Source organism: Mobula birostris, chromosome 5 (genome assembly GCF_030028105.1).
Source record: "Mobula birostris isolate sMobBir1 chromosome 5, sMobBir1.hap1, whole genome shotgun sequence".
NCBI classification, from domain to species: Eukaryota; Metazoa; Chordata; class Chondrichthyes; order Myliobatiformes; family Myliobatidae; genus Mobula; species Mobula birostris.
The window spans coordinates 20,631,659-20,652,780 of NC_092374.1; the positions used below are offsets into that span (position 1 = coordinate 20,631,659).

The 21,122-nt window shown below is 42.7% G+C and overlaps 1 protein-coding gene and 1 long non-coding RNA gene across 8 annotated transcripts in view; one reads left to right on the forward strand and one right to left on the reverse strand.

Moving 5' to 3' along the window:
- LOC140197568 (uncharacterized) overlaps positions 1-11,886 on the forward strand; it is a 29,057-nt gene extending 17,171 nt beyond the window's left edge. For all 3 annotated transcript variants that reach the window (XR_011885966.1, XR_011885964.1, XR_011885965.1), the window contains 3 exons: positions 494-688; positions 8,948-9,112; positions 11,596-11,886. This is a non-coding gene — a long non-coding RNA (uncharacterized lncRNA). The remainder of the gene's footprint in view (positions 1-493; positions 689-8,947; positions 9,113-11,595) is intronic.
- Positions 1-21,122, reverse strand: part of vegfc (vascular endothelial growth factor c) — a 224,409-nt gene that overhangs the window by 16,034 nt on the left and 187,253 nt on the right. For all 5 annotated transcript variants that reach the window (XM_072257682.1, XM_072257686.1, XM_072257684.1 and 2 more), the window contains exon 5: positions 6,801-6,913. In XM_072257682.1, coding sequence (XP_072113783.1) covers positions 6,801-6,913 — 113 coding nt within the window. The remainder of the gene's footprint in view (positions 1-6,800; positions 6,914-21,122) is intronic.

Genomic DNA, 21,122 nt, shown 5'->3' on the forward strand with positions numbered 1-21,122 from the left:
TTTCCAGGGCGCAGGTCTGGGCAAGGTTGTATGGAAGACCAGCAGTTGCCCATGCTACAAGTCTCCCCTCTCCACACCACCGATGTTGTCCAAGGGAAGGGCATTAGGACCCATACAGCTTGGCACCAGTGTCATTGCAGAGCAATGTGTGATTAAGTGCCTTGCTCAAGGACACAACACGCCACCTCAGCCAAGGCTTGAACTAGCGACCTTCAGATCACTAGACGAACGCCTTAACCACTTGGCCACGCGCCAACATATATATATAAAATTAAGTTAAATAAGCAGTAAAAAAAGAGGGAAAAATAGTGGACTAGTGTACATGGGCTCATTGTCCATTCACAAAACCTGATGATGGAGGGGAAGAAGCTATTCCTAAATTATTGAGTGTGTGTCTTCAGGCTCCTGCACCTTCTTTTTGATGGTACCAATAAGAAGAGTGCATGTCGTGATTGATAGGAATCCTTAATGATGGATGTTGCATTTTTTTAAGATGTCCTCGCTCTGGGGAGCCTACTGCCCAGTGACCGATTAACACACCGAGCACGACATTCTTGGGATGTGGGAGAAAACCACAGGACCTCATGCAAACACCGCACAGTCAGCAGAGGAGACCAGCATTGAACAGGCATTATCAGAGGTGTGAGAGCCAACCATAACTGCAACAGCACTGTGTTGCCCAACCTTGGTAAGCACTGAATTCAGGCTCTCAGTTGTGACTCAGTTGGCTATGGTATCACCTCTGTCAGTTACAGATCACAATGTTTTCAAGCATTATTGCCCATTAAACAGAGTGAAGAATAATGAAATGGGAATCATATGAAGACTGGACTGGGTAAGGATCAAAGATTTCCTACACCTGAAAGCATCAATGAACCAGATGTGGCCACTTGTGAAGTTGACATAAGGCCATAAGACATCGGAGCAGAATTGGACCATTTGGCCCATTGAGACAGCTCCACCATTCCATACTGCCTCTCAACCCCATTCCCCTGCCTTCTCCCCATAACCTTTGATGCCCTTACAAATCAAAAGCCTATCAACCGCCACTTTAAATATACCCAATGACTTGGCCTCCATGGCTGTCTGTGGTAATGAATTCCAGAGACACTTGGAAAACATTGAACATCCCTGGCTGCCTATGTTGGGAAACTTTTTCTGCCTTAGTCCAATCCTCTAAATTGCTTGACCATTGACAGAGTCACTGTGCATCATAATGCAAGGGCATAGCCCTGCTCCTTCCGCTCTATTCTGTTCCTATTAGGACAGCTCATTTAGTCCCATTCCATCTTTCTTTTACTGCAGTGCTCTCAGTTATTTCAAGTCAAGTCAAGTCACTTTTTATTGTCATTTCAACCATAGCTGCTGGTACAGTACACAGTAAAAACGAGACAATGTTTTTCAGGACCATGGTGCTACATGAAACAATACAAAAACTACACTGAACTACGTAAAGCAACACAAAAACTACACTAGAGTACAGACCTACCCAGGACTCATAAAGTGCACAAACAGTGCAGGCATTACAATAAATAATAAACAAGACAATAGGCACAGTAGAGGGCGGTAGGTTGGTGTCAGTCCAGGCTCTGGGTATTGAGGAGTCTGATGGCTTGGGGGAAGAAACTGTTACATAGTCTGGTCGTGACAGCCCAAATGCCTCGGTGCCTTTTGCCAGATGGCAGGAGGGAGAAGAGTTTGTATGAGGGGTGCCTGGGGTCCTTCATAATGCTGTTTGCTTTGCGGATGCAGCGTGTGGTGCAAATGTCCGTAATGGCGGGAAGAGAGATCCCAATGATCTTCTCAGCTGACCTCACTATCCGCTGCAGGGTCTTGCGATCCGAGATAGTGCAATTTCCGAACCAGGCAGTGATGCAGCTGCTCAGGATGCTCTCAATACAACCTCTGTAGAATGTGGTAAGGATGAGAGGTGGGAGATGGACTTTTCTCAGCCTTCGCAGAAAGTAGAGATGCTGCTGGGCTTTCTTTGTTACGGAGCTGGTGTTGAGGGACCAGGTGAGATTCTCCGCCAGGTGAACACCAAGAAATTTAGTGCTTTAACGATCTCTATGGAGGAGTCATCAATGTTCAGCGGAGAGTGCTTGCTCCGTGTCCTCCTGAAGTCAACAACCATCTCTTTTGTTTTGTTTACATTTGGAGACAGGTTGTTGGCTCTGCATCAGTCCATTAGCCGCAGCACCTGCTCACTGTATGCTGACTCTTCGTTCTTGCTGATGAGACCCATCACGGTCGTGTCATCGGCGAACTTGATGATGTGGCTCGAGCTGTGTGTTGCGGCACAGTCGTGGGTCAGCAGAGTGAACGGCAGTGGACTGAGCACACAGCCCTGGGGGGCCCCCCCGTGCTCAGTGTGATGGTGTTGGAGATGCTGCTTCCGATCGGACTGACTGAGGTTTCCCAGTCAGGAAGTCTAGGATCCAGTTGCAGAGGGAGGTGTTCAGGCCCAGTAGGCTCAGCTTTCCAATCAGTTTCTGAGGAATGATTGTGTTGAATGCTGAACGGAAGTCTATGGACAACATTCGAACATAGGTCTCTTTTTTGTCCAGGTGGGTTAGGGGCAGGTGGAGGGTGATGGAAATGGCGTCATCTGTTGAACGGTTGGGACGGTACATGAACTGCAGGGGGTCCAGTGAGGGGGGCAGCAGGGTCTTGATGTGCCTCATTAGTAAGTATTTCCCTTCAGGCCTTCCTTGGCTCTGCTTCCCCCACCTTTTATAGGCAATTCCTCTCAAATTCCAACCCTATGTCCCTGTCATGCAAGATCAAAATGGGTAAGGCCAGCCAACAAGGTTCTGGTGAAGCTGTATCGGCCAACCTGCTGTACATTGGCTGCAATGGATTGTGGAAGCATTGATGAACTCCAACCATACAATCAACTTCAGAGGATGATGGAGACGGGAGGTCATTGTTGGCTTATGCTCCATTGGGATCTATGGGCCCAAGTTAGTAAGGAAGTTTATAGACAGTGATTTCTGGATGATAACAACTCTCCATGTAAGAAAAATGCTTTCCTCATATGTGCCAGCTGGTAGGGCTGCTGTGTCTCAACTCCAGTGTCTCTACATTCTCCCTATGACGGCATGTGCCTCCTCTGGGTGTCCAGGTTCCTCCCATCCCACACCACAAAGTCGTGTGGGTTTGTAGAGCTTTTGACTTCCAGTGTATAGCTGACGTGTGGAATCTGAGAAAGTTATTGGGAATTTAGGGAGAGAAAATGTATTTAGTGCCAAACGCACAAAATGCTAAATGACTTCAGCAGGTCAGGCAGCATCTAGGCAAAGGAATAAGGAGTTGACACTTTGGGCCGAGACGCTGCCTGAACTGCTGAGTTTGTGTATGTTACTCTGGATTTCCAGCATCTGCAGAACCTCTTGGGTTAAGGTTCAGTGTAAATGTCGGCAGGAACTCAATCCAGAAGAACCTGTTCTCATTCCATTTGATTCTGTAATTTTCCGAAAAAAATCTGCATGGGAACAGCTTCTTTCTTTCTACCCACTCTAATCCAGCTATAAACAAATAAGAGTTCACCTCTCAGCCCTCTTAGTTCCAAGGAAAATAGCCCCAGCTTCTCCAATCTGAAGTTTACAGCTGAAATCCCCAAGCCATGGGAATACTCACTGCACATAAGAAAGATCAAACCATCTGTGCAACAATAATCTTATCCAATGGTGGCTGAGAACAGGGCTTAAGTTTGAATGGATCTGTGTTTCAATTATTATCATCTTTTTTTTTGAGTTGGGGAGTCGTTGGTGGGGTCCACTGCTGAACTCAGATGCTATCTGTTAAAACAAGGTATGCACCACTTCCCACCCTCCCACTCATTTGTAGAGCTGCTAAAGTGGTAAGTAATGGAGATCGGCTTGATTTCTACAGCTGTGGCATTTCCTTAGGGTCCAATAGCCATCTTGAAATTCTATCTTTGCTCTGTCACTAAGATGTTGCTTCTGAAAGCCAGAAGCAGAGAGGGAGACTACAAACATTGGCTGTGGGAGGACCATATAACAGGTGCAGTCGCTACTGCATTACTGTTGGCCCTAGCATGTTCCAGATTACTGAAAAGTCATAGAAAGAAGCTGAGGCAAGGTTGAACATTGGGGTGAACACAGTCTAACTTTCCAAAATATTCAGATCAACCTGTTATCTAATAGCATTTCCTAACTACTTTCTGAAATACTTAAGCTCCACCAAGGAAGAGAAAGAAGTCAAGTGCATTGGAATATCGCCATGCCATATGGGAAGCAAGTAGAACTGAAGTAGCTGCAGGTTTGGCTGGCATGGATATGATGGACCAAATGGTCGCCCAGTTCATTTGTTAAGTGTTGTGTCATTATGGCTTGGGCAATCATGGTCTTTCCATGACCCTGATTGTTCTTGGCAAATTTTTCTTCAGAAGTGGTTTGCCATTTCCTTCTTGTGGCCAGAGTCTTCACAAGAAGACAGGTGACCCCAGCCATTATCAATACTCTTCAGAGATTGTCTGCCTGGTATCAGTGGTCACCTTGAGAAAGGCACCAGCTCCTCATCCACCATCTGCTCCTATGGCTGCAAGGGACCCTGATCAGTGATTGGGCTACACCTTGCCCAAGGGTGATATGCAGGCTAGAGGGAAAGAGTGTCTTACACCTCCTTTGATAGAGATGTAACTCCACCTTGCCCCCCCCCCAAGGCCTCCCAGTATATCATAGGTATCTAGGAAAAAATAGATCATGACATCTATTATGTCTCAAAAAACATCTTAATGTCTACGAGAGTGCCATAGAAATAAAAGGTGCATATAAAAGGACTGATAGGTGTCACACTGAATAATTAGCTCTTTCGTAAAGCAGGGGTATGGGATAGTTAGTGTTACCTTTGGGGCTAATGAAGTGGGCAGATAATTTTCCCCATGGTGCTGTCTTCTAGTTATCAAGTGGTAACCTGACTTGATAACTAATTCTAGAGCCAGTAAGAACAAATAGCATTGAACTTGGGAAACAATGAATAACTGAGTTTAGCACTGATCTCAAGTAGTCTCTCGGAGTGAAGGTTAACATTGAAGAGGAATAAACAGTGATGAGCACAAACTGTAGTAACTATCAGAGCAAGGAAAGAGTGACATTGATCTGAAAGATGAAGAGGTTGTGAAAGAACTGGTGTTAAATAATTGGGGGCAGTGAGATGGGGTGGGGGGGGTCTAAGCTGATGCAGAGATCAATGATGAGAAATATTGAACAGCACAAAGAACACTAAGAACGCATCAGTGAGTTCTACACTCGGAAGCCACTGTATTAGGTACCTGCACGACCTCCGATTCTATGTTTGAGGTGTTCTGCAGCTGTAGTCCATCATTTCAAGGTTCAACCTGCTGTGCGTTCAGAGGTACTCTTCTGCACAACACTGTTGTAATGCATGGTTACTTGGGTTACTGTCAGCTTGCACCGGTCTGGCCATTCTTTTCTGACTTCACTCAGTAACAAGGCATTTTCACCCACTGAACTGCTACTCACTGTATGAGTTATGTTTTCCACACTATTCTTTGTAAACTGGAAAGACTGTTGTGCGTGGATATGCCAGGAAATCAGCAGTTACTGAGATACTCAAACCACCCTGTCTGACACCAACAATCATTCCACGATCAAAGCCCCTGAGATCATATTTCTTCCCCATTCCAATGTTTGGTCTGAGCTCTGCTGAACCTCTTGACCACATCTGCATCCTTTTCTACATTGAGTTGATGCCACATGAATGGCTGATTAGATATCTGCACTAACAAGCAGGTGTACAGGTGGTACCTAATGAAGTGCCAACTGAGTGAACAAGAAACATGATGAACAAGTGACATCACAGGGACAAATGCCCTTGATTGATTTCAGAGGACAACGAAGAGGTCAAATAAAACAGAATGCTGTAATAGGAGCATTTGATGGCTCTGGGCCTAAACTTGCTGACCAAATGAAAATGGGATGGAGGGGGGTGAAATCTCATTGATACCTTTTGAATATTGAAAGGCCTTGATAGAGTGGTTGTGGAGGCAAAGTCATTGGGTTGATAGGTTCTTGATTAGTAAGGACATTAATGATTGTAGGGTGAAGGTAGGAGAATGGAGTTGAGAGGGATAATAGCTATGATGGATTGGCAGAACAGATTGGATGGGCCGAATGGACTAATTTTTCTCCTATGTCTTTGGGTCTTGTGGTCTAAAGGCAAGAGGGGAAGGAATAAAGTCAAGAAGGCAATTAAAACAGCTAGCTGAAGTAAAAAAAGTAAATCAGCCAGGCAGCTGCAGAGGTCTGAGCTAAGAATGGGCAAAGATGGTGGACAATTACAGACCCTAGTGCTGTTCAGGGATGCTCACCAAGAAGATGGAGGCTACGTTGTCTGTTATCTATTATAGAGACATCAGTGACAAGGAAACTATGTGCAAAACAACTTGCATGCAATCAAAGTGTGGTTGAAATTACGGAAGATTAAGTATCACATCGCCACCAAGATACAAACATCTTAATGTCTAAGAGTGTACCATAGATATGAAGTCTCCATAGAAAAGGATAGATACAGGTCACATTGAGCAAATATCTTGGAGAGTATGAAACTACACCCAGGCACTTGCAAAATGGACCTCAATCAGTCTTCTGTGATTTTGTGTCCGGGTGGTTAATAATATGCTGCATATTAATTAAATTTCTTACGAAAACAGATACGCTTGATTATGAGCAGAAGCTCTGAGTTGCCCTGGTGATTTCTCACCATGCTGAATAGTACTGCTGGACTTGAGTCCATTAATAAATAAACTCACTAACCTGATTCATCTTTTGAAGACAATAATCTGCTGAGATCGTACTGCATCACACATCTGCATAAAAAACTATTCCAGATGTGGTTCTTGGGACAAGTTTTGTTTGGCATCAAACAACTGTGAAGGAAACAAAAAATGTTTTTGTTCAAATGAGGCAGCAGTTATAGTTGATATCGTGACAATTTGGTTCAATATGTTTGAAATTCATGAGCAACAAGCCAAAACAAAACTGAGCTGTTCCAGGATGCTGTGTGTTTTAATTCACTGGAAGTAGGAAACAGGAGAAGGCAGAGTAAATTCATCTCCATGCTCACAGAATATATGACACACAAACATCTAAGACAGTGTATCAATTAAACTGAATTTAATCACCCTCTTAACTGTGCACAGATATTTGTTTCAGAATCTTCAACATGACAGCTAAAATCAATTTGATTAATTTGGATTAATGTCAACTGAACTCAGTGCTCTCCAGTGACAGTCTGACCTCTCACTCCCAGTGACAGCCTGACTTCATTTCCAGTGACAATCTGACCCCTCAGTCCCAGTGACAGTTTGACCTCTCACTACAGTTTGACCCCTCACTCCCAGTGACAGGCTGACCCCTCATTCCCAGTGACAGTCTGACCTCATTCCCAGTGACAGTCTAACCCCTCACTCCCAGTGACAGCCTGACCTTATTTCCAGTGACAATCTGACCCCTCAGTCCCAGTGACAGTCTGACCCTTGATTCCCAGCGACAGTGTGACCTCTCACTCCCAGTTACAGGCTGACCTCATTTCCAGTGACAGTCTGACCTCACTGCCAGTGACAGTCTGACCCTTCATTCCCAGTGACAGTTTGATCTTTCACTCCCAGTAACAGGCTGACCCCTCATTCCCAGTGACAAACTGACTTCATTCCCAATGACAGTCTGACAGCTCATTCCCAGTGACAGTTTGACCTCTCACTCCCAGTGACAGTCTGATCTCACTCCCAGTGACAGTCTGACCCCTCACTCCCAGTGACAGTCTGACCTCACTCCCAGTGACAGTCTGACCCCTCACTCCCAGTGACAGGCTGATCTTACTCCCAGTGACAGTCTGACCCCTCATTCCCAGTGACAGTTTGACCTTCCACTCCCAGTGACAGTCTGACCTCACTCCCAAGTGACAGACTGACCCCTCATTCCCAGTGACAGTCTGACCTCACTCCCAGTGACAGACTGACCCCTCACTCCCAAGTGACAGTCTGACCTCACTCCCAGTGACAGTCTGACCTCATTCTCAGTGACAGTCTGACCCCACTCCCTACCCAGGTCCCAATCACTTCCAGGCTCTGCACACCCGTGAGAGGCAAATGACTGACAGTCTCAGGCTCCGTTTCCCCCCAACCCTATTTATTCCTTCAAAGATAGTGAAAATAAAATCCGGCAGACTGCATCATCCAGAAATTGTGGATTCTGCTTTGGAACCTCATTTATTTTAGGAAGTTATTCTGCTTTGGTTCTTTATCGGTTTCCAATTAAGCAAGTAGATTTCTGCCCCTGTATAATCCACACACCAGCATTCAAAATCTTTACCAGCTCCCAAACCCAAAGAGCTGAAAGAGCTATCAGGTGTTTTTTTTTTAACAAATACAAGTTGTTTTTAAAGTGTTCTATGCCATCCGAAAGTTTGCCAGGAAAGTTTTACTGAATTTTATTTAAAGTCAGTTATAATTGTATTTGAATGACTTCTATCAGCACCTTTCGTTACAAGGACGGCCTTGAGGTACTTTTTGCTGAATGTGATGCAAGAGATATGTCACAATATGGCCAGCACATTGTGTCCAAATCTAATCACAATGTTACAGCAACAACATAAATGTAGCAGATTAAGGACAGAGCACAATTATAAACTTAGTTAACAAATGTAGTTATGTATTGGAATTGTCTATTGTCTCCTCAAGGAGTATAACATTCTAAAAGACCTTGAATGGTACATTGTAAGGATTTATAGTACTCTGCAAAAATCTTGGTGTTAGAGAGTGGAACGCTGTGGGAAGGGTGTGGGATAGGTGGCAGAGAAATGTGCCAGGTGCAGGGGTTGGCAGGGATGCACACACACCCCGCCCTGAGACACCGGGCAAAGTCAATAGATTCCAAACAATTGTTTTTTTTGTTCATTACAGAATGTCTCTTTGGTGCTTCCCACTCCTTCCCCTCTCCCTTCTCCTTTTCCCAACTATGATTCCCCTCTCCCTGCCCCTTTCCCACTCTCAATCCACAATAAAGACTCACATCAGAATCAGGTTTATCATCACTGACATACGTCATATGTGGCAAGATGGCACCAGGTATGATAGATAACGACTAATCGTGACATTCATGAAACTACTTTGTCTCTTCTTCTTCTTTTAAATATACTTCTACAACTAATCTATGTACGATTGGAGCTCGTAATTTACATTTTGATCATGTGTTTTTGGGCTGACTGAGCAAGCTGGAGCATTTGCTGTCTCTGTGGGAATTTGACGTGATTGAGGCAAGGTTGGGAAACGGAATGCGCGGCCTAATGGTGGAGCGGAAACCTACTATCGGCCTCAATTCTCAACCAACACGCTGATGGAAGTGCCGAGCAAGATTGAAATCAATGAGGACGGGAACGGAAGGCAAGCGGGTGTAGATGCTGTCTGCCTGCATTTGACTGGTCTCCCTCTCCCTCTAGCTCGCTACTTCTGGAGTCTAGGCACTTGAACAAGAATTGATTGGCGCGGTTTCTCAATTGGAATTGTCTTTGGGGGACTCTATATGTGTTTCTGATATCTGGTTACTCTTTTTGAAAATTGCTTGTTTGTGTGATTTTGATTGAGGCTGCTGCTTCTGCAGCCTGCAGTCAACAAACGACTCAGCACTAAATCGAACTATTCTGAACTGAACTGAGTATTTCTAGACTGTTTCAAGGACTCTCCAGTTTCATGTTTAATATTCTGTGTGTTATTTCCTTGTGTTTTTGCTGCTTGCGTGATTTGTTCTTTTTTTTGTGCATTGTGTGTTTGATGTTTTCTTTGAATAAGTTTGATGGTGTTTCTTTGGCTCGTGGCTGTCTGTGGGAGGATGAATATCAGAGCTGCTTACTGCATATATACTTTGAAAATAAATATACTTTGAATATTTGAATTTGTTTTTTTTGCAGGAGCAATACTGTGCAACACATAAAATTACTATAGTAATGTAAAATGTTCTTAGGCACCCTATCTATATATATACTTGCCCAAGACTTTTGCAGAGCACTGTATTTATTTAATTATTTAGAGATACAGCACTGAATAGACCCTTCAAGCTTCACAGGACAATTTAGAAAGATCAATTAACCTAACAACTCGTATGTCTTTGGTCTGTGGGAAGATACTGGAGCACTTGGAGGAAGCCCACGCAATCACAGGGAGAATGTACAAACTCCTTACAGACATTGGCAGGAATTGAATGGTCTTGGCTCCACAACAATGTTATGCGAACTGCTTCACTACCAGCCGTCCCAATCCGTTTTCTTTGGTTCAGAGACCAGTACCAAGGGCAGAGTGGTTCTTATGTTGGTCTCATAGCCACCCTAGAACACATTATACTACATGGAAGCAACCCATTCTTTATTCTGAGGGTCTGCTTAAGAAGAGAGTGGAAGAGGGAGAAGGATCGGCTGGACAAAAATCTTGCACTCAAAGAAACACACACAAGATACTGGAGGGACGCAGTGTGTCGGTCAACATCCATGGAAAGAAATAAAGAGTTGATGTTTCAGGTTGAGATCCTTCGTCAGAACTGGAAAGGAAGGGGGAAGAAGCCAGAATAAGAAGTGGAGCAGAGGGAAGGAGTACAATTTGATCGTAGCTGATATTTTATGGCCTCTAATCAGCTCAATACATCATGGGCACATTCTCGACCATCACCCGTTGTATCTACCGGAGGCCAGCCTCAGGAAAGTAACATCCACCATTGAGGTCTTGCCATCTTCTCGCAGCTACTGTTGGAAAGGAGCTGATTAATGAGTACAACAGGAGGAAACTGGAAGACCATGAGCCAGTCCTCTTCAGGAGGTCAGAGGTGGAGAGGGTCAGCAAATTTAAATTCCTCATCCAGAGGAGCTGCCCTGTGTCCAGCACATAAATGAAGGGCAGTGCCTCTACTTTCTTAGATGTTAGCATAGATTTAGTATGTCATCAAAAACGTTGATCAACTTCTATAGATGCATGGCGGAGAGTATATTAACTCATTGTATCACGGCCTGGTGTGGGAGCACCAATGCTCTTGAATGGAAAAGCATCAAAAAGTAGTGGATATGGTCTAGGCTGTCACGAGTAAAGCACATGAGGAGCTGTTGCAGAAAAGCAGTATCTATCATCAAGGGCCCACCATTAAAGCCATGCTCTCTTCTTGCTGCTGCCATCAGGAAGGAAATACAGGAGTCTCAACTCCCACACCATCAGGTTCAGGTACAGTTATTACCCCTCAACCATCAGGCTCTTGAACCAGAGGGGATAACTTCACTCATCCCAACACTAAACTGATTCCAAAACCTATGGACAAGTTGTGGATGCTACAACTTGATATTTATTGCTTATTTATTTATAATTATTGTTGTTACTTTTTTTTTAGCTTTTTTGTAGTTGCACATTTTTTTGCCTTTTGCATATTGGTTGATCATGTTTATTGTGTGTCTTTTCATTGATTGTATCATATTTCTTTGTATTTACGAAGAATGCCCACAAGAAAGTTAATCTCAGGGCAGTATATTATAACATATATGTACATGGATAATAAATTTACTTTGTACTTTGAACAGGGGGCACAGAAGAAGCCTGGAGTCCCATGCCACCACGTTCCAGTACAGCTATTTCTCTTCTCCCATTTGGTTCTTAAACCAACAGGCAAAATGTGAATTTCTACAGCTTAGCTATACGATGATCACTTGTATCAATTTGAACTAAAATTGATCCTTTTTCATCTAATTGTTTTCTTTCTTGTAAAATTGTCCATAATTTATGTTTAAGCATAGCTTTTCCTGTAAATGTTGTAAGATAATCATTTCACACGTCTATACGGATACTTATGCATATGGCAATAAACTCCTTTTTAACAGTCATAGAGTAATGAAGCACTTTAGCATGGAACCAGGCCTCTTGGCCCATCTAGTCTGTGTTCAACTATGATTTTGCCTAGGCGAGTGGACCATAGCCTCCGTGCTTCTGCGCCGGTTCCCCATGACCCTCAATTCCTAGCTCTTTCAGATACGTATCTATCTTCCCGCTATCCAAATCCAAATCGGACCTCCACTACTCTCAGAGAATTCCAGAGATTCACTGCCTGAAGGGGCGATAGAGGTAGCAACTCTTACAACAATTAATAAATATCTAAATAAGTTTAAAGTAAATTTATTATCAAAGTATATTTACACACAAACACTTCTCGGGCTTCCAGCCAGGTCCAGGTGTTGACTTTAACTGACATTTGAATGACAAACTCTGCCATTTTCATCATGGATGATGCCTAGGTATGTCTAGTCCAGTGCTATACATACTCAACTCCCATTGTCTGTCCCTCCTGATTGGTTAGTCCTCAACCATTCAGGTTTCTGCTGTTCCAACTTGGTTAAAATCGTATTCCAGTTCCTACTAAGAGTGGAACTGAATTTCTTATTCTCGAGTCTTATTTCAATGGTTTCCTTCACCAGGCAGTCCCACAAGCCACTGGTGCGGCACAGTCAATCCTATGGTCATTGCCTATACAATGTTCTGCTACCATCAATTTTTCCGGGTAACCCAAACTGATATATCTCCTCTGCTTCTTGTTGTGGGTTAAACAAAGTGGGACAGTGGAAACCTGATTGGTTGAGGACTAACCAAGCAGGAGAGACAGATGATGGGAGTTGAATATATATACCACCAGACTAGACATGCCTAGGCATAATCCCTGATGAATATAGTGGAGTTTATCATTGAAATGTTGGTTAAAATCGACTCCTGAACACTTCTGGAAGCCCTAGGAGAGTTCATGCGTCATATACACCGGAAAGTACTGGACCCTTTTTCAAAGAATGTGTATGTCACCATATACTACCCTGAGATTCATTTTATTGTGGGCATTCTCTGTAGAACAAAGACATGCAATAGAATCAATGAAAAAGTAGACACAAACAAATACTGATAAAAAAATCAATACGCAAAAGACAAACTGTGCAAATACAAAAAATAACAAATAACTATCAGTCAATAGATAAATAAATAAATAAAAATGAGAAAATCTGCAGATCTGAAAATACAAAGCAAAACACAAAATGCTAGAGGAACTCAGCAGGTCAGGCAGCACCTATGGAAATGAATAAACAGTTAATGTTTCGGGCCAAGACACTTCTTCAGGAAATAAATAAATAATACAGAGAACATGAGTTGCAAGTCCTCGAAAGTGAGTCCATAGGTTGTGGAATCAGTTCACTGTTGAGTGAAGTTGTCCACTTTGATTCAGGAGCTTGATGATTGAAGGGTAATTACTGTTCCTGAACCTGGTGGTGTGGGTCCTAAGGCTTCTGTAACTCCTTCCTGATGGCAACAGTGAATAATAATCACTGGAATTGTCAGGATATAGAATGTAATGGGCCAAGCACTGGAAAATTGTATTAGTATAGTTGATAATTGGCACAGATATGCTAAGCTGAAAGGATTGTTTTATGCAGTATGACTCAATGAATCTCTATGGAAATTGAGATGAAACCTCTCCAGCTATTGACTAGATAGAGTTGGCAGATTTCTTTCCCTGAAGGACACAAGTGAGCCAGCTGGGCTGTTATGACTGTTATTTATATTGGTTGGCATGGAAGTCTAGCCATTACTAGTGCAACACATACTGTACAAAATGTTGAAGGAAATCAGCCGGTCAGGAAGTATCTCTGGAAGCAGTCGACATTTCAGGCCAAGACCCTCCATCAAGGCGAGAAAGGAAGAGGGCAGAAGTCAGAATAAAATGGGTGAGGGAAAGCACAAGCTGGCTGGTAATCGGTGAATCCAGATGAGGGGTGGGGGGAGGTAGACGTGTGGGGGAGAGGTTATGGAAGGGAATGAATCTCAAGGTAGCATATATATATTGTGACATATCTGCACTTTGACAATTTACCTTGAACTTTGATGTGAAAAGCTGGTAGGTGATATGTGGAAAAGGCAAAGGACTGAAGGAAAACGAATTTGATAGGAGAAGGCAGCAGACCATGAAACCAAGGGGAGATGATGAATCAGAGAGAGGTAGTAGGTAGTCTTTCTGGCCTTCTTTTCCAGTTCTGATGAAGAATCTCAGCACGAAACGTCAAACGTTCATTTCCCGCCATAGATGCGCCCGACCTGCTGAGTACCTCTAGCATTTTGTGTGTTGCTCAAAATTTGCAGCATCTGCAGAATATCTTGTGTAGCCTTAAATATTTTATTTATTTTATTGCAATGCAGCATGAAATAATCCCCTCCGGCCCTTTGAACTACACCACCCCAAAACACCCCGATATAACCCTGGCCTAATCATGCCACAATTTACAATGACCAATGAACCTACTAATCAGTACATCTTTGGAGGAAACCAGAGCATCTGGAGAAAACCCAAGCATTCCACGGGGAGGTGATCCAGGCATCTTACAGATCATATAAGAATTGAACTCCGAACTTTGATGCCCCAAACTGTAATAGTGTTCGGCTAATCACTACACTACTTTAGCGCCCAGCTGGTGTTGACTATTGATGATATTACTAAAACATGAGAATTTTTGCAGATATTGGAAATCCAAAGCAACACACACAAAACTTTGGAGGAATTCAGCAGGTCAGGCAGCGTCTATGGAAATGAACAGTCAATGTTTCTGGCCGAGACCCTTCTTCAGGACTGAGAACGATTGGGGAAGATCCCTGAATAAAAAGGTTGGGGAGAGGAGAAGGAAGCTAGCTGATGTGACAGGTGAAGAGAGTGGATGATAAGAAAAATATTAGTTGATATAATAATATTAGTTGACAGGAAGGTCTTGCCTTCACCAGCGCTAACTTCTCCTGATGCTGCCTTTTGGTAGAAAGTCCCAGCTGGCAATAATGAGGTTAATGGAGTTAGTGTATCGCCAGCTTGGAATTTCCAATAATGCAACATTCAAGAGAGGAGCTTCTGGGTGGTTACACAACACAGGGAAGATCTTAAAGAAAAGATTTGCAAAGGAGACATGCTTAATATCCACAAGAAGCCAGGATACAATGTGGCCACACTGGAGAGAACATGCCTCTGGAGGTCAATCACATGATTCAAGTGGTCAAAGCCAGTGACTGCATCTCCAAATGACATATTCCACCAAGGGCAGGAATGAAGTCAGACATTGCTCAGTTTACCACAACCACATCTCAATGTGGACTCAGCTCTTGTTCATGTCCTCCACCACATCCTTCGAGAATGGCTGAAGGCATGGCAAAAGAAATATGTGGAAAGCTATGAGCTCGTTCACTTTTATATAAAAAATGAAATGGAGAAGTTGATGCTTACGGGAACCTGAGAGTCCATCTATGACTGAGAGGTACAGAAAATAGACAGGATATCAAATGGCACATTGTTCTTTATTTCAAGAGTATATAAGTACACGAGGAGAGATGTCTTGTTTTATTTATATGAGTTCTTATTGAGATCATGTCTGGAATGTTGTGTACAGTTCTTATCTCTCTAGTAAAGATTTGCTTGTGACAAGGCAATTGCATTGAAGGTTCACTGGATTGGTATTCTATTTGTTTCATGTGGAAGGATTAAGTAGACAGGGCCGAGACTCTCTTAAATTTCAAAGAATGAAAGGTGAACTCAGTAAAAACAAACATAATAATTACAGAGCTTGGCAGCATATATAGAGTACATAGAACAGTATATCATAGTACAGGCTCTTTGTTCCACATTGTTGTGCTGATCTTCTAACCTACCCAAAGATCAATTTAATCCTTCCCTCTATTTTTCTTTCATCCAGATGCCTATCTAAGAGTCTGCTAGATGCCTCTACCACTAGCTCTGGAAGCGCAGTCCACACACTTAGAAAACCCTAGGTAAAAATCTTACCTCTGATATCCCTCCATACTTTTCTCCATTCACCTTAAAATGATGTTCCTCATAGCCAACTCCACCCTAAGAAAAAGTCCCTGGCTGTCCTGTTGAACATGCAGCAAGAATGTTTCCTCTTTCTGAGTTGGCCAGGGAGTTAAAATTTCAAAATAAGTCATTCCGGGTCTGAGGTGAGGTTGAGATCACTGGTAATGTTTAGAGGAAGAAGATCTATCTTTGAGTTCTTCTCGTCTCAGGGATAGCAGCGTCATAGAGACAGCTTTATTATTCACACAGATATACTGTATATTTGGATGTTGGGATGGAGATAAATCTCCGTCAAATCAGGAGTAAGGCAGTCCTTACCTCCCCTAGCCTCTAGGTCACCCTTCGGCAAGGTGTAGTAATTGCACAACCCCCCGATCAGGGTCACTTGAAGCCGTAGGAGCAGGTTGTGGATAAGTCGTCTTGAGCGGCTGGTCGCAAGTCCTGTTGATGCGACCACTGATGCCAGGCAGACAATCTCTCAAGAGTATTGATTATTGCTGGGGTCGACCATCTTGTAAAGACACTCCCCAGAAGAAGGCAATGGCAAACAACTTCTGTCGAAGAATTTGCCAAGAACAATCATGGTCACGGAAAGACCATGACTGTCCAGGTCTTACGTCACAGCAAGTAATGAGTAAACACTGTATATCCAGCAGGCAAGGCTGGATCACAGTTATGATAGGAGGCAGCACTGCAACATCAGTCAGGGAGTCAATTACAGCAGCATATTCGTAAAATAAGGTTGTACAGATGGAACTTAGAAATTGAAAGAGGGAGATCTTGTTGCTACAGGTGTACTATGGGCCTCCTAAGAATTGGAGGAAGAAAATGAAGCAAAATTATAGACGAATCAAAGAGAAGCGTAAAAGCAATGGGGTAATAATTGTACGGATTTCAACTCCCCTAAAATTAACTGGAATCACATTTGTGTGAAAGATTACAAGGGGTAGAATTTAAAGTGCCTCTAGAAGGGCTTGAAGATCCAGTATGTAGATAATCCTATCGCAGATGGAGAAATATTGAACCTAATATGTATCAATGTAGCTGAGACTGTTCAGAATTCTGGGCAAATGGAGGGAATGGGAGGGCACTTTGCAGACAGTGGTCATAACCCTGCAAGTCTTAAGCTTCTTATTGAGATTTTGGGAAGGTAGCTAAGTGTGTGGATAAGCACAGCATAATTAAGGTAGCATACATGGACTTCAGTCAGGCAAGGACTCATGTAGGAGACTGGTCCAAAAGATACGAGCTCAAGGCAATTTAGCAAATGGGACCTAAATTTGGCTTTCTGGTAGGAGGCTAAGGATAAGAGCGTGTTTCAGTGAACGGACATCCGTAACAAATATCTGAAGAGGCAATTTTTTTTTCTTATTAAATTTTATTTTGATCTTGGCATCAGCTTCATTTATAATATATCCATCCCTACGTGCCCCTGAACTTGGAATTGGAATTAGAATTGGTTTATTATTGTCACATGTACCAAGGTATGATAAAAAGCTTGCCTTACGCACTGCCTATACGGATCAAATCATTACACTGTGCTTTGAGGTAGTACAAGGTAAAATTACAGAATGCAAATTAAAATGCGACAGCTACAGAGAAGGTGCAGCGCAGGCAGACAGAAAGATGCAAGAAAATAACGAGGTAGGCCAAGAGGCCATCTTATTGTACTGGGGAACCATTCTATAGTCTTATAAGAGTACATAGAAGCTGTCCTTGAGCTTGGCAGTACATACTTCTAAGCCTATGTATCATCTACCTGATTGGGGGGGGGGCGCGGGGGAGAAATGTCAACTAATTAGGTAAGTCTGGACATCCACACTGCCCAGACCAGGCTGATTCCCACTCATGAAGTATAATGCGGGTTTCTATATAACAATCCAGAAATTTTTTAGTTATTTTTACTAATTTAAAAAATCTGTGCTATTAACAGGATATAAATTCTACAGCCGCTATGATGGGATTTGAACTCACATCTCTAGCATTTAGTCAAAGTAACTAGGTTACTGCCCTGGTAATTTAATTGCTGCATCTTCAACCTATGTTGGGATATCCAGGGAAATCCAGAATTATCTTTAAGAACTCCCATTTTCAGCTTACACAATAGCAAATTAAACTTCATTCTGCTTCAGTTCACACACTGCTGCGCCAGATTTGTTACATCAAAGCATGATTATTCCTCTGCATTCTTCCTTGTTCTACCTACTGTAAGCCTGAGGTCATCAAAATCTTTGCCACTCATGTATTAGCTCACACCCGTTCTTTTTCACCTAACTCACAAGAGCTTGCACTCCTGATTGTGCAACATGCCGATTTAAAAATTCTCATCATTATGTCCACCCCTCCCTATTATGTTAATGTTTTTTAGGACTACACTGAACCAAGATATTGGTGCTCATTTACGACAGCTCTTTTGTCCACCCTCACATTCTGGCACTTCCTCAATGATAACCATGCCTTCAGCTGCCAAGTCCCAAGGCTCTTGTTTCTTCTCTCTGAGAGTTTCTATTTTCTTTTCCTCTCTTAACATGCTTCTTAAAGCCAATCTCTACAACCACGCTTTATCATCAACCTTAGTATCTCCTTATATGATATAGACCATAAGATATAGAAGCAGAATTAGGTCATTCGCCCCATCGAGTCTGCTTGCCATTTCACTATGGCTGATGCATTTCTTTCTTAACTCCATTCTCCTGCCTTCTCCCCATAATCCTTCACGCTCTAACTAATCAAGAACCTATCAAACTTTGCCTTAAATACACCCAATGACATGGCCTCCACAGTCGCCTATGGCAACGAATTCCACAGATTCACTACTCCCTGCTGAAGGAATATCCGTTCTAAATGGATGATTCTCTATACTGAAGCTGCGCCTTCTGGTCCCAGACTCCACCGCCATAGGAAACATCCTCTCCATGTCCACTCTAACTAGGATAGAGTATCAGCCACTTTTCTGTGATTATGCCCTTGTGATGCGTTCAGGAATAACATGCAGTCATTGGAACCTAAGATTCAGTAGTGGAGTTCAACGTATATTCATCACACATTTTTCAGATACAACAGACAACAAACTGTTGTGAAATTTGTTGTTTGCAATGGAAGGATATTGCAATACATGATAATAATAATGAAGAACTATAAATTAAAATAAGAAATATATATATATATAAATTAAATTAAGCAGGCAGTGCAAAAAGAGAGCAAATAATAGTGAATTATTTCATGGGTTCATTGTCCGTTCGTAAATGGGGACAAGAGGAGAAGAAGCTGTTCCTGAAACATTGAGAGTGTGTTTTCATGTTTCTGTACCTCTTCCTTGAAAGGTATTAATGAGTAGAGGGCATGTCTGAGGTGATGGGAGTCCTTAGTGAAGGATGTTGCCTGTTGACCTTTTGGAGACATCCTTGATGCTGGGAGAGGTGAAGTGACTATGATGGCGCTAGCTGAATTTACAACTTTCTGCAGCTTCTTTAGATCCTGTGCAGTGACCCCTCCATACAAGATGGTGATGCAACAAGTCAGAATGCTCTTCACGGTAATCTATAGAAGTTTTTGTGAGCCTTTGGTGCCACACAAAGTCTCTTCAACCTCCCACTGAAATATGCTTTCTGTCATGCCTGCTTTATAATTGAATCAATATACTGTATTGGGCCCAGCATAGATCTTCAGAGCTGTTGACACCCAGTAATTTGAAACTGCTCACCCTTTCTACTTCATATCATCTGTGAGTCATAGGGTCAGTGAGTCATAAACAATGAAACCAGGTTTTCTGTAGCACCACATCATCAACAATCATTGGGCATTCATCTGTATAAATCCTGTCTTCCAGTACCTGGCCAGTAGTCTTCTAGGTCATGATGATCATGATGGCAAACAAGGTTGTGAATTACATTTTATGTAATGCTCCTGATGTGGGTGAGGATGGCTTGATAGTTATGGGCTACTAGAATTGCTGGAATCTAGAAGAATGAGGGAGATTTCATCGAAGCCCTTCGAAAACTGAAACCCCGAGGTAGAGTGGTTGTAGATAGAGAGACATTTCCTATGATGGGGGAGTCTGGGACGAGAGGACATAGCCTCAGAATGGAGGGATATGTTCCTTTAGAACAGAGATGAAGAGGAATTACTTTAGCCAGAAGTTGGTGAATCTGTGGAATTCATTGCCACAGACGACTGAGGAGGCCAAGACATTGGGTATACTTGAAGTAGAGGTTGATCGATCCGTGATTAGTAAGGACATCAAATATTATGGGGAGAAGGCAGGCAAATGGAGCTGGGAGGGATAATAAATCAGCCATGAAGGGATAGCAGAGCAGATCAATGGGCCAAATGGCCATATTCTGCTTCTATGTCTTATAGTCTTCTGATCATATGGTGTGTTGCTTCCTTTGATTAGATGTTTTGTGGCTTCTGGTTTGACTGCATACCATGCAATGATGAATATCTACATCATACCTGATGATGGCCATTAATTATGCGATCCTTCCCTCCCCCCCAACAGAGGAAAGCTTTCATTATTGGCCTTACCTTCACTCTCAAGAATTCTTCATCTAATGTTCTCAGTATCTATTGGTCTTATGGTAATAAAGTTGACGAGGGTCAGGAGACAATTATGCACTGTCCGGAATCATATGGGTGTTGAGTTTTAATAACAATTCTGTTCTTTCATGTTTAAGTGATTGGGTAGCAGCCAAAAATTAACCAGATTTAAATTCAGACGCACTTCCAATCTACTACATTGCGGAAGAGTTTACTTATAACATAACAGATTTCATTATGCTGTCTCCAAGACATTCACATTCTTCCCAAACTGATTACTACAACTGAAATATTCTGCAAGCTGAAGTTAGAAAAGAAACACAAAATGCTCAAAACTTGCAGCACCTGTGCAAAGAGAACCTAGATTTGTTACAGCTTTGTATGGCAATCACTCTGCCCAAGACCACAAGAACCTGCAGGAAATTTTTGACACTGCTCAGCTTATCACGAAAACCAGCCCCCCACCCCCTTCAAGATATTCTGACACTACTTCTCGTCGCCTTTGGAATACTAAAGAGAATACTGAACTCCCTGCCACCACCCTGATCTCATCACGTATGAAGTACCAATAGCGTTATGCTGTTTTCCTTTTAACTAGAGTTGTAAAAACACCTTTTGCTAAATGTCAGTCTTCTGGAATATATGTTATGTGTTAATCATTTGTGGTAATATTACTTTATGTGTTGTGTG